General features: G+C 43.4%; 1 protein-coding gene across 11 annotated transcripts in view; it reads right to left on the minus strand.

Moving 5' to 3' along the window:
• The window catches only part of Elavl4 (ELAV like RNA binding protein 4), a 136,633-nt gene that overhangs the window by 44,518 nt on the left and 77,351 nt on the right, over positions 1–14,764 (minus strand). For all 11 annotated transcript variants that reach the window (XM_075946798.1, XM_075946793.1, XM_075946800.1 and 8 more), the window contains exon 2: positions 2,999–3,239. In XM_075946798.1, coding sequence (XP_075802913.1) covers positions 2,999–3,239 — 241 coding nt within the window. The remainder of the gene's footprint in view (positions 1–2,998; positions 3,240–14,764) is intronic.

Genomic DNA, 14,764 nt, shown 5'->3' on the forward strand with positions numbered 1-14,764 from the left:
TTCCTTACCTAAGCAAATGGAAGATGTGGTTTGCGGTGATGACCACAGGTTTGCCCAGTGCTTAGCCAGTGCTCAGTGGTACCCCCAGTCACTCAAGTCTATGACCAAATTTCTTCTGTGCTTCCGTACATGGAGAAGTCAATAATGACCCACAGGCAGAAGTCCTTCAGCTAGTTAACGCCATCGATGGAGTCATTCTCTCTCAAGGGAGCTGAACTTTTCAGACCCCAGCCATCTTTCCTAGGGAGTAGCTTGGGGCTGGGAAATCTTAATCTTAAATTCTTATCTTTCTGTCGCCTCCCACCTCCCTAATCCTCCCACTGGATATTTAGAACTTCTTGTAAACTTCACAGGATCAGGCTGCACTCAGATCTGTAGGAGGTGTTGGAGGAAAAGGGGGGACCGGGATGTTAGAAATCAGGGCAACAAAAATACCTATGATGTCATTCACCCTGACTTCTGGACTGGCTGAAGCCTTTGCACTTGTCTGGTGTGACACTTCACTCCTGCTGACCTGGGCTAGGACTGAAGCCCAACGCAAGCCTCTGAAGTTCTTCGGCTCAGAGCGATTCTCAGCCTTCCCTTCCTACCTCCCACAGCCCCATCTCTCCCTCCTTCTCTGACTTTTAGCGTAGCCAATTAAACCTGAACAACGGGTGGATGGAGGAAATACGCTGCATCTATGGAATGGTACAGCAGGGACCGGTTTCACTGTTAATTTAAAATGCTAGAATTAATTAGGTAGTGTAAATGAAGAATTTAATAAGCACTCTTTACAACCATAAGTTCTACTTTTATTAAACACTGCTACCAAATGAGGGCAAATATCTCTGCTCTCTCTATATTTCCCAGTCTCATTCCCACAAGTTCTCTACAAATAAAATTTTTGCCTGAAATAAAAAATTACATAATTATAATTTATGCCCGAATTGTATTTCTGCCTTCAACCCATAAGCTTCATCTTTAAGCTCAGATGCTCCTGTATGTCTCTGCTTGTGCTGGAGAGGGTGCTAAACAAACCAGAGTTGACAATTTTGGTTTTGTATACCAAATTAAAGGCTGTCTTCGAAGCTGTCACTCCTATTCAAATCCACTCGGTGAACTACCAAATTAGCATTCTTTCAGTAAAGGAATCTGCTTGTTTAAACACGTGTCTTCAGAAAACAAGGAACAACACCATGAATCAGTACTTTAAAAAATCTCACTGCTGCTCTGAGGGAACCCTCCTGAAAAGGTGATTAATAATACCCATTCACCAGGATAGCCGGCAGAATCCAAATTTAGAATGTAAGGCAAAACCAAAAATACATCTTCTATATAGGAGTGGGAGGAAGAATCATATGGTTAACTGGTTTTAATTTGGTTTGAATTATCATCCCATTATGTAAAGATTATTCAAGGAATCTAAACATTGGCTTTATGAAAATACCGGCATTTAAAGGTTAGAAGATCGAATACACTCGCCTAAGATCTGTAAAGCCTGACCCCATTAGGAGGACTGGATATAAGATTTCTATCTGGACCACGCTCCGTTAAGGCTTCCTCTTCACAAATAGCTCCCTCCACTAACTGGAGCCTCCTATCCAACAGTCCTCTTACTAGGTGTGACGCAGCCAGTCTCTCATCTCATCCTTACAATACACTCTTAAGATAAGTATCATTTTCCAATTTTACAGCTAAATAAATTGTGTTGGGGGATTGTGTGACTTGCACTGTAATAAACAGCACTTATTTTTAGCTTTGTACTTAATTTATAAAGGGGGCACATTTCCAGGTGGATTAGAAGAAGAAAAGGATGGATTTGTTTGCATGAGCATGTATATGCTGTAGCATCTGACTTAAAACGGTGCCGATATCGCATCCTGATCAAATCACAGGGCTCCGTTTTCATTTGTGCAAGCCAGTTGCTTGTCAGTTAAGCTGAAGTCCTCCAGGTTAATGTGATGACTTCACGAGTGGAGGACTCCGTCAGCAGCTTCACTGGTCACCCTCGTTATGCAACTCATTAATTTTTTTAGGGAAGATATTCTCACTTCCAATAAGATGATAGGGAATTTTCTCCCCAAACAGGCATAGTATAATTGTCTGACAAACATTAAAATCCTGATTACTGAGGTTGTTTGGGGGGTAGGGGTATTGCTCTGTGTTTAAGCACAAGGTCAAGAAGAAAGCAATTAATTAAAGACCATCTTCAAAACGAACCAACGTATGAGATAAACTATTTCCCATACGTATCTTCACTAGGCATCGTCCTTCATCTGGGGAGTATTTACATTCTAGCATCGCCTGCTATCTTTGGGATTTGTTCTTCTCAGAGACAAAGAGCAATTCTGTCATCCTTCCACTTGGCCCCCTTCTAAAACATGTGTCATGACATATGGAAGAAAACTGGGCACATACAAACCAAATGTTTGAGGACAGAAGAAAGGAATGAAAGCAGCGTAGAGTAGAGGGTAGGAAAGACAGAAGGCAGAGCTCAGGACTAAAATGCCAACTAAGGAGGGGCTAGGGACATAGCTCAGTTGGTAGAGCACTTGTCCAGTATGCTTGAAGCCCTTATTTCTAGCACCCATAAAACGAGGCATGGCAGTACATGCCTGTAATCCCTGCAGTCAGAAAGCAGAGGCATCCTCAGCTATCCAGCCAGGTCTGTACCAGCCTGGGACACATGAGACCCTGTCTTAAAAAAAAGAAAAAGAAGAGTAGTGGCAGCTGATCAAAAATAAATGAGTATACAATCAAAGGACCAGTCCATATAAAGGGGAAACACACTTGAAAATCTTCATCTGTTTCCTAGTTCAGATAGTCTGCAAGGGGGCTTTTGTGGTGCACATGTGTGTACATGGTATGAATCTGTGGCATGTATACATGCAATCATTGCATGGGATATGTGATGTAGGCATTCAGATGCACACACACACACACACACACACACACACACACACACACACACACACAGTGTGTTGTAAATCCCCAGCCTTAATGTTGAAGAGCATACCTGTAATTTTGTCTCGCACGAGTTTGCAGGATTCTATTTCACCAATGCTCCCAAAGAGACTCCTGAATTCCTCTTGGGTCATATTCTGGGGTAAATAGTTGACGATGAGGTTGGTTTTGCTGTCATCTGTGGCTGCGCCTGTCTGCATGGGAGAAGGACAGTTTCTGTTGTTGCTGGAGGGTCCATTGCTTGTATTGGATGTCGGTCCATTTGACACCTGAGGCTCCATGGTGCTAATTATCTAAATAAAAAAAAATTTTTGAAATCTCAGAAGACACAAAGTCTGTTTTAGATTTTGTTTTATTTGCTGAAAAGAAAGGGAACAAGATGAGGCAAGATGGAGCAAAGAGATTGGGTTGTGAACACAGCTGATTTAGAAGCATGTTTTTAACCAGGATGTTAAGCTCCTCTTGCTATTTTTAGGCCAGCCCCTAGATTTTGAACACAGACTAGAATGCAGTGGGAACTCTCCCATTATTTTGTTAATGAAAAGCTAATTCCTGTTTTCATTACACAATCACTCTCAGAAATATATACTTAAGCCATACCAAATTATAATTAAAACGTAAAGTAATAATCATGATTAAAATTATAGTTCCATTAAAGCTGAAAAAGCTAAATATAGAGGACTAAATTCATAAGATCAAATACAGTACCTGTTTATTAACTATCTCATAAAATAAAATGACATTAAATTAAGTGGGGCTGTTCCATATGTGAAGGTCTTAGATTTGCACTGATGCTTTAAACACTGATCAAACTTCCGATTCATGAGTGCATTCTGGGAAGATGCAAAATCATCTAATTAAAAAAAAAATCCAGCCATTCTGTTACTACCCCCCCCACACTCTAATAAAACAAACAAAAACACAAAGAACTTTTTTTTTCTAGGCCTTCACCTTTGGATCTGGCATAGTCTTTAGCTCTTACATATTACTCCAAGAGGACTTTCTCTTAATATAAATACTTATTTAAATATCTAATTAAACATATTTGAACTGTCCCGGGAAGCATGCAAAAAAATAATAATAAAATCATTGATTCCTTATCCTTAGGAACTTTCAGTAGGCTACAGGCATTTAGTTATCCCTGCTTCCTGGAAAAGGGGATTCAGAGAAAGGACACAGGAGAAGATGCAACAGTGAGATCAAGCACAGGAAGGTGGGACTTGAAGATGCCCTGCACAGGCTGATAGAACTGGAAAATCATCAAACCACAGAGCCAGAAGGTAGCTAACGTTCCAGGGAGTAAGTTAGAAAAGTGGGGCAGACTCTGGGTCTGCACCCTGGTTTTCTGGCCCCATCTAGAGACCACCCATATCCCCCTTGTAGTTCCTGTCCTGGCTTCTCTCAGTGGACCGTGACCCAGGGTGTATAAGCCAAATAAACCCTTTCTTCCTGCCTTTGCTTATGGTTTTATCACAACAATAGGAACCTAACTAAACCACTGTCCATCACGATATTGCTTCTATCACATTTGAAATTGTCATCAACTACTGGGGATGAAAATTTCAGCTCTGTGATGTCTGACAAAAGGGACACAAAGTCACTTGCCTTGAGACATGATAGGAAGGGAGAAGACATTTATACAGCAGCTGAATATTGGTAAAAACAAGTCCTTGAAACTTACCAGTGTCATGCTGCCTGTCCCACCTGACTGGACTTCTCACAAGAGGGCAAGGGTTCATATCCTAATATGTTCTATATCTCAGTACTTAGGAAAACCAGTATAGCCAACCCCTGAGAACCAGTTCCTTCAGTGATATTACTGTTTGCGTGCCCAGAGGATATTTTTCTTTGGCAAAAATTTTCATTGAATATAACAAAAATGTCATAAATGTCTAAATTTTAAGGCTACAACTCAAGAGTGTTTATTAAGTGAACAGACCTGGACAATTTCCTCTAGGTCGTAAGATGGAAGATGACTAGGATGGCAGAATCCTCTTGCCCTGCCCCTCATTGTTTAAATAAGAATAACTACTATCATAACTTCCAGTCCATAGATTCAATATACTCCTTTTCAAACTTCATATACAAAATAATACCACATGTACTCTTTTGTGGTTTATCACACATCTAAAGTGTTTTCTGTGTTACACATAGCCATAGGCATTCTTCTTCACCGCCACAGCAATTCCATTGTATGTAACTATCATGTCTTATTTATCTGCTGCTTCTACTTTGGATCTAGCATAAGTATTGCTGTCATGTCTTTTGGTATATCTACACACATTTCTAGAATTCCAATTTTGGGGTTGTAAGGGATATGTATGATAAGCCTTAATGGATACTGCCATTGGGTTTTCAAAGTGCTTACCCAAACTTAACATTCTTGCCTGCAGAGAATGAACATTTTGGCTGTTCCACATTCTTCTCAATATTTGGTGACTTTTTATAAAGTTCTGTTTTTATTCATTTTATCAGCTAAAGTAGAGTGGTGTAGTAAAAAAATATTTTTTCTTTCTTTTTAATGTTCTTTTGAGACAGTGTTGCTATGAGCATTTTTGTTACAATTTTTTTTTGTATCTACACACATATATGTATCTCAGACTAACCTTCAGTTCAGGATTTTTTGGCCTCAGCCTCCCAAATGCAGAGATTAAAGGCATAAGTCATGTGATGCCTGGCTAGCATTTTTTAATAACTATATATATACATATGTATATATCTCTATATCTATCTATCTATCAATCATCTATCTATCTATCTATCTATCTATCTATCATCTATCTATCTATCTATCTATCTATCTATCTATCTATCTATCTATCTATCTATCTATCTACCTATCTAGTGAGTGTGTTTATGCATGCATGTGTGAGCTTACCATGACATACATGTGGGGTCAGAGGATAGCTTGCAGGAGTTGGTTCTCTCCTTCTACTGTGTGGTTTCCTGGGATTAAATTCAGGCTTTCAAGCTTGGGAGGAAGTGCTTTTACCTGGTGAGTCACCTTATCCACACAGGAATGTAATTTTGAGTCAAGTTGCCTTAAAATTCTAGTTCAAACAAGCACAAGCCATGTGACCTTGGGTGGGTTGTGCACTAGCCATGTGACCTTGGGTGGGTTACGCACTAGCCAGTGATCTCAGGTGGGTCACCCCAATGCTTTGAGCCCCACAGCCTTTTCTGCTGAGCTAGAACGACGGCCAGCAGGCACCGCCACCTTTAGAATGAGAGTTCTTATCTATGGGGTGTCTGGAACACAAAGTGCCTAGAGGCATCCTAACTATTTTTTCTCTCCATCTCCAGCACAGGTGACTGTCACTTTACTTCCTCTTTTGATGGTTACATATGGGAAACGAAACCAGAAGAAAACCGTGGAGTCTTGAGAGGAGCCAAAGAAAAGCAGCTCAGGGAAAATGCAGACTGTCTAAGGTTCTTTACCTACGTCATACAAGTAACTTAGGTGTCTCTACTTCTCACACCACCAGAACTTTCTTCTTGGCCTCAGGTCAACTGTAGGGTACCAGAAAGCTGATACAGGCCACAAAGAGGAAGTGACAGGCTTCTGAGAAGAATTTTAGCTGAGTCTGTCCTCAAGACTGGTAAAAACTATACCTGGAAAGCTTAGTCAGCTGCTTTACCCTTGAGCCTAGGCCCAGGAGAAGAGTAAGGGTTGTTGGGGAGTGTGCTACGGAAATGAAGTTACAAGGGCATTAGCAGAACCCCGGGCTGGGAGGCAGGTCTCCCCTGGTGCAACCCTTGGACTGTGTGGGCCTGTGCAGAGCCCCGGGCTGGGAGCAGGTCTCCCCTGGTGCAACCCTTGGACTGTGTGGGCCTGGGCAGAGCCCCGGGCTGGGAGGCAGGTCTCCCCTGGTGCAGCCCTTGGACTGTGTGGGCCTGGGCAGAGCCCCGGGCTGGGAGGCAGGTCTCCCCTGGTGCAACCCTTGGACTGTGTGGGCCTGGGCAGAGCCCCGGGCTGGGAGGCAGGTCTCCCCTGGTGTAGCCCTTGGACTGTGTGGGCCTGGGCAGAGCCCCGGGCTGGGAGGCAGGTCTCCCCTGGTGCAGCCCTTGGACTGTGTGGGCCTGGGCAGAGCCCCGGGCTGGGAGGCAGGTCTCCCCTGGTGCAGCCCTTGGACTGTGTGGGCCTGGGCAGAGCCCCGGGCTGGGAGGCAGTCTCCCCTGGTGCAGCCCTTGGACTGTGTGGGCCTGGGCAGAGCCCCGGGCTGGGAGGCAGGTCTCCCCTGGTGCAACCCTTGGACTGTGTGGGCCTGTGCAGAGCAGGTCTCCCCTGGTGCAGCCCTTGGACTGTGTAGGCCTGGGCAGAGCCCCGGGCTGGGAGGCAGGTCTCCCCTGGTGCAGCCCTTGGACTGTGTGGGCCTGGGCAGAGCCCCAAGCTGGGAGGCAGGTCTCCCCTGGTGCAGCCCTTGGACTGTGTGGGCCTGGGCAGAGCCCCAGGCTGGGAGGCAGGTCTCCCCTGGTGCAGCCCTTGGACTGTGTGGGCCTGGGCAGAGCCTCCATTTTCTGTGTCGTTCCACTCCTTCTCATGTCACGTGTCCCAGATAACCCACACAGCCAACACTGCCAACTAGGGAATGAACCTGAAAATTAGAATTTTTGCATTTTAGGAGGACTCTTTGACAGAACCTCAAAGCTACCCAGCTTCTGAATTTTGTTTTAACCATACCCCACATTTCAACTACTCTCCCCAAATCTGCTACACAATCTGCGGCACCCCTCTCTTGCTAATGACCTTTCTCACATTATCCTCCTTATAGCTCCAGCAAAGACATCAAGAAGACAGCCTGGGTCACGGCAGCTTTTCTGGTGCTGATGGTGGAATATATAGAATGTATGCCACATTGAAGCATGCTCAGAGACATCTAGCAGGCTCATCTTTCATTTGCTGGATGCTCATCTCACAGACGGACATGTGGTGAAAGCACTGGTCCACGCCAGCCTCTTACAGGTAAAACTGTTCTAGAGAGCCCCAGGCAGTGCCAAGTCTACACGGAGTAACTCAGCTCCACCTTCAGCGTCTATTTCTCCTTACATCCTATGTGGGCTTCCTAATTTACACCAATTCCCAGAGTGGAGCCCTATCACATATTAGACAACCCCAACTGAACCCTAACATTTGAAAAAGTGCCATGAAATGCGGCGTTCACCATTGAGCTACTTCCACAGACGGCAGCTATAAATTAGGTCAAGTTATTCTTGGTAGAAGTGGCTCTCTCTTTTCTCTGCAAACACTTGCTAAACAGTTATTCTTGTGTATCCGGAAGAACTGGTGAAGATGCGCACGCGCGCGCACACACACACACACACACACACACACACACACAGTGTTTTCAGTCAGACTGTAGTCTAAAAGCTGAGAAAACTTTGGAATTGTGTTGTGTAGATCATGTCAAGAGACCCCTTACTGGTGTTAATGTTCATTCCAGAATGCATCACAGGATTAAAAAAAAACAACCAGGAATTTAAAATGTCAGCATTAAATCTGGCTTCTGAATGAAGATTTTGAAAACATTACCTGAAAATAAGAGAAGTCACTAAGGGATAAAGATGTTGAAAACGTGGATATGAAGCTGCAGCATGTTAAGGTTACTAAAGGGAGGACACCTGTGTTCTCTACTTTGGGAAATGGACCAGAGGTAACAAAAACACATTTGGTGGGGAGCCCATCCTCAAACAAGCACAGAAGCTGGCTAGGCAAAATCAGAACACCTGCTTCCTCAGGAAAACATCGATGACATTCTCGCAGTACCCGCTTTTCATTGCAAATAAATATATCATTTACTCGACACACACACACGTACTTCAGTGAAACATTCTGTGCGGGTGGGTCTCACAGCCAACTTTGCAGCTGACCAGACTCCAAACCCCTAGCTTGCCCTCCTTCCCTCTTCTGAATGGCAATTAAGAACAGAATTTGCTGTCAGCATCCAGGATAGAGCTTCGAGGAGGTTCAGTTGACTTCCAACTCTAATGGTTGCACAAAGCATGGCATTAAATCTTTTATGTTCCCTTGATATATTTTAAGAAACATTATAAGGTAGAAAATTTCAGGGATAAACTATTAGAGCGGCGCACAATAACATAGGCACTCAAATCCTGCCATTGAAAATGTCGACGGTTTGAATGACTAATTACTTCCACTCGACACCTTCCTCGCCCCTCCCGTCACTCTTCTGCAAATATATATATATATATATATATATATATATATATATATATATATATATATATATATATAATGCAAGCAAGAGGGAAGGTTGCAGACACGCAGCTACCAGCTCATCGCCAGGTTGTTTATCTCTGCAGGGAAGGTGAGAAACAGAGACTGCACAAGCCTTTCTGGAGGCACTCCCATGCTTGGTGCTGGTGGGCAAGGCAGATATCTTCTCTGCCCTTCGTGCTGTTCCCATTGCTGCCTTGCAGAATATTTAATCCACCTATAGCTCTACTTCCCCAACATAACAGATCATTCACACATAAAAAGGTTTATTTCTGTTATGGTTAGATCTGGATATGTTGGATGGACAGCGATGGAAGCCTGATGTGCTAGGCTCTGAGGTAGGGCCTGGAAATATACACCTACAGAGAAGGAGCCATGGTCAGAGAACAACAGTGACCACAAGCCCAGTGCCATAATTTCAATGATGAGGAGACTGAACCAGATGAGGGAAATGACTGGCTCAAGGTTACTACTTAAAGTGAGAGATGGGATTGGATCACCAGGACAGCACAATTGTTTACTCTTTAAAAAAAAACCTATCTGTCTGTCTTATCTATCTATCTATCTATCTATCTATCTATCTATCTATCTATCTATCTATCTATCTATCTATCTATCTAGTGTTTTGCCTGCATGTATGCTACACACTAGAAGAGAGAACCAGATCTCATTAACAATGGTTGTAAGTTACCATGTGGGTGCTGGGAATTGAGCTTAGGTCCTCTGGAAGAGCAGCCAGTGCTCTTAACTTCTGAGCCATATTTCCAGTCCCTCATTTACTCTTTTGACAACACAGGAATAGCCATTCAACGGAAGACTTGCTTCTCTTTTCTGTGGTGCTGAGGGGGGCATATTCTAGCAGTGCACATGAACAGAGAACCAGAAGCAGACCTGACTCCAGGCTTTTCTGGGTCTGGCAATCTACTGCTCACAAGGAACAGGGACCTGGACTCTACAGTCCACAGAACAGAGATCATAATCCTTGCTTATTGTAGTATCTACATCCTACATACAGAACAAGGCTTGATAGTAAGTAGGTTGTTAATAAAAGACTTGGATGAATAAATGAACATCCTCATGTATCCAATAGCTCCCTGGATCCCTGCAAAACACAGCCACCTGTGTTAAATATCATCTCCATTTTATACACATAAAGAGGACAGAACAAACTGTCACTTAGGAAGCATCTATTATATACCGGGCATACCTTTGGATATTATTTCAAATGCAGATTAAAAAAATTCCCTTGCAGTAAAATGGGTATAGCAAGAAATCTATCACTCAGTTATTTTGAGTGTATAATTCATTTGTATCAGGTAGATTCACATTGGACCACCACAGTCCACCTTCAGAGTTCTTTTTTCTCTGAAAATCTGAAACTGTGTCCATTACACAGTCACTCCACATTCCCCATTGTCTAGGCTGTGGAAACCACTGTTTTTAGAAACTGCAATTCTACTTTTTAATCTCTACCTCAAATTCATTCAGGCAGAGGATTAAACCTTTGGCTGGCATGGATGTAGCAGACACCTGTTGGATGTCATAGCCTTTCCTCCCTAGAATGCCAATTTATTGCTGCTAGACTGAAAACTCCCAAATGAAGTCTTCCTATTTAACCTTCTGACAATTTCCCAGTCCCTCGGTGTAGTAAAAGCACGCTTTTCTCTCTCTCAAAAAATTTTTATTACATTTAATACTGTATGCGTGTGTGTGTGGGGGGTTTGGTAACAAGATGCCTTTACTCATTGATCCATCTTGCCAGCCCAAGGCTTTTCTCTTAACTTCCTAATCAGCTTAGAAAACGGTCCTACTTCCTCCATTTACTGCCCTACTCCTCATACCAAGGGTGAGAACAGTTAGTTAAGAAAACTGGGATTAAGAGTATCCAGGTCCTCACCAGGTTTCCTTCTACACCCTTGCTCCAGCCACATTTAATAAGGGAGAGAGTAGAGCCTGGTGACCCCTGACATCCTTTGATTTTACTGGCATGAAAATGGTACCTGCTCTCAATGAATTGTCATACAGGCAATCCCTGTACAAGTATTATTAATGAAAGACATCACTATTATTAGATGGACAGGAAGAAGGACAAAAACCAAGACCCAGGAAACAGGCTTGGCAGTCAGACCTGTAGCTACAAATATTCTCCATTCCTCTGGTCCTCTGGACCAGTTTCTCTCCACCCACTGGGTCCCGCTCACTAGCTCCTGCAGCCACCTATGAAATAACCATCCTGAGGCTTAATATTAATTACATACTCTTTGGCCTATTAGCTCAGGCTTCTTATTAACTAACCTTTACACCTTAAATTAACCCATTTCTATTCTTTTAGATTTTACTAGGAGGCTTGTGGTTTGTTACCTGTTTTTCCTTGGGCAGCAACATGGTGTCTCTCCGACTCTGCCTTCTTTCCTCCTCTATTTCTGCTTGGAAGACCCACTTGCTATATTCTGCCATGCCATAGGCCAAATGAGCTTCTTTATTAACCAATGATAATAAAACATATTCACAGCATACAGAGGGGAATCCCACATCATAGACCAGAAAAGCTTACAGTAGCAATGCAATCCCAGGGCAGAATGCCTTCTTCTCTACCAAGTCATGCTTTTCATATATTTTCTTGCTTTTAGAACTAATTCACTTATTGGCCAAACAAATGTTTGTGGCCAAAGGGCTCAAACATCAAAGAGAAAGCATATTCTTATCTATGGAAGACCCTGAAGTATATTAAGCAAGGCCATTCTAAAATTCTAAAAGTGTACTTGAGAACTGAATGTACATCTGGTCTATGAGCTCGTGAGTTCTTTCCACATTGCCAGTCCTCCCTAAGACTTCAGACTGTTCACTTTGGAGGAACGTCAGGCTGCAGTTACAAAACTCATGTTCCTAGTGTTAGGAACAGTCACTGTGTAAAGTCCCAAGCCACGTCAGAGGTAATGCACAGTTCTCTCCCCCATCAATCCTGCCAGCCATCACAGACTGTGTCCTTGCTCCAATACTGTCCATAAAAATGGCAGCCTGACCATAAATTGTTGTGGTATTTCTGTATTTTAACCCAGTTTACACTTTCACCATTTACTTCATGAGGCAAATAAAAGGCCACAAATTTACATTACAGGAATCTGTCCTGACATAGAATATACTGCCATCATTCATCTTTCCCTGGCCCAGGGCTGGCCCGTGTCTAGCCTTCAGTGTGTGCTTTCAGGCCCTGGCTTCTGCTTTGCTGGTGGAGGTGTGGTCTCACCGCTCAATGTATGCAAAAGAATCAGGAGGAAAGAACCGAAGAAGGTCACAAGAATATAATGTTCCTTTCACGCCTCTTTAAATGTCAGCAGTCCCAGAGACTACGGAGATGCTGAAGAAATGTACTGACTGCAGCCATGTCTCAGGTGTACACAAGCAACGCAGATGCATGGATTCGGTTAAAAATTACCACTAATATTTAAAGGTACCCTTTCACCATGGAATAAGGACTTTTTGAAAAATTATATATACAAGCTTAACCCTTATGTAATAGAGCAAGTGTTCCCAAGAGCATGAAGAATAATGTTTACCAAGAGCGGTCACTGAATCAAACCATTAAAGAAATAGATTTAAATTATTCATGAGAACAAAAATAAAAGTCCTAATTCTTTTTGTAGGCATTTCCTTCTTAACCCGTCTGAAACTCTGACATACAGAGTGTTTGACTCTTCTGGGATAGTCTCCCCTATTGCATCCTACCTGCCTTTAAATGCCTGAGGAGTAAATCCCCGAAGTTAGACAGTTTCACACGAGAGGCTGTGGTCCTGAAGACAGATATCATTTTAGGAATAAACCTTTACTTCTCTTCTTACTCCTTTTTAAAGATTCTAAAAATGTCCACACAACATTCCCAATTTCTTGCTTCACCTGTGCTTTTTTCAATGGGCTTTAATTTTCTCCAGTCCCTTCAGGTTAATCCTGTTTTATTTTTCTTTTTAAATGCGACACCTTCTCCGTGATGATTCAGTGTGAAGGGAGCAGATGCTATTAATGGCTTTGAGAGGAAGGGCTGAGATGGATGCCCTGATCCCTCCAGGTGAGGCAAAAAAGCAAACCTGAGACCCCAATAACAGTGCTCTCTAATTAGATTCTAGTGGACACAAAGACCGTGCTGGTCCAAGGGGTCCTGGCTGAAGACTGCACTCTGGTCCCTCACAGTATTCACACCAAGTGTGTGTAGAGTCTGCTGGAAGGCAACTAGAAAACTCTAGGAAACCATTTAATTCCAACCAGGGAAAAAACTCTGACAGCTTAATAATACCTTTGAGCAGATGCACAAATAGCCCGGAAGACCTATTTACTCTAGGAAGTTAGGGGGCAATAAATTCTCAGCATATCCTTGCAACACATGTATTCTGTTCAGCACATGTTTCCTGAACAGTACCACAGGCCAAGGCTCATTCTAGGAGCTGGGGAAACAAACAAACAAAAACTAATCTGATCTCTGCCTATCCGGGGTTCAAGCAGGAAAGATCGGAGGTAGGAAAGTAATTAGTAATAAACAGCTGTACTCATCTGTTTAAGTAATCCTTCCCAAAAATTCCCTGCCGACTCCTCTCGAGACCCAAAGCATGGGATGGACTACATTCACCTAGTTCTATGGTGTTCTGATACACAGTCGCCGGCCATGGTCTTGGTGGAAATGCCTTGTCCTAAGCAAAGTGCTGTGTGTGATGGGGAGGGAGGCTCAAGGCTGTTTGTGATGGGGAGGGAGGCTCAAGGCTGTGTGTGATGGGGAGGGAGGCTCAAGGCTGTGTGTGATGGGGAGGGAGGCTCAAGGCTGTGTGTGATGGGGAGGGAGGCTCAAGGCTGTGTGTGATGGGGAGGGAGGCTCAAGGCTGAGTGTGATGGGGAGGGAGGCTCAAGGCTGTGTGTGATGGGGAGGGAGGCTCAAGGCTGTGTGTGATGGGGAGGGAGGCTCAAGGCTGTGTGTGATGGGGAGGGAGGCTCAAGGCACACCTCCTTGGAAAGGGCATCTTCTAGGCTGGAGATGAGCAGCACACAAGGCAGATGTGCTCTCAGCACAGGTAAGCAGGGCTTTAAAAAAACCAAAGCCAAAACCCAGCCATTGCTGGGGAGAACAGAAGCGTTCATCCTTAAAGGAGAAGGCCGGCATGGATAGGGAACAGTCATTAAACTTTAATTTCTCTTAGGCATTATTTTTAAATTCACAGAAATCCAAGATTTAATCTTCTTCCCCAGATACACCACATGGTTTTTTCTCTCCTAAATAAGCTCAGGTTTCCTTTGCATCCTACAGATTTCTCTAGAGCTTCACTCTGGGCCGAAAATGATTTCTTGGTGTGTCCACCTTGGTGATGCCAGTAAACTTGTGGGTGTTCGATTTTAAGACTTTGATGGCGAGCTCTTCAGAGATGAGGGGCAGCGTGATTGTCAAGTTCACCAGAAAGATGAAGCAACTTCTTTGATCCTCCCCACCACAAGCCAGTCTTTTCCAAATGGCTGGGAAATAAAGGCAATCTTATCCTAGAGAACTAGGAAGAATGCTTTCCTTATTTTCATTTTAATATAAATATAATTTGGTGGACAAGCTCA

Source organism: Microtus pennsylvanicus, chromosome 13 (genome assembly GCF_037038515.1).
Source record: "Microtus pennsylvanicus isolate mMicPen1 chromosome 13, mMicPen1.hap1, whole genome shotgun sequence".
In the NCBI taxonomy this organism is placed as follows: domain Eukaryota; kingdom Metazoa; phylum Chordata; class Mammalia; order Rodentia; family Cricetidae; genus Microtus; species Microtus pennsylvanicus.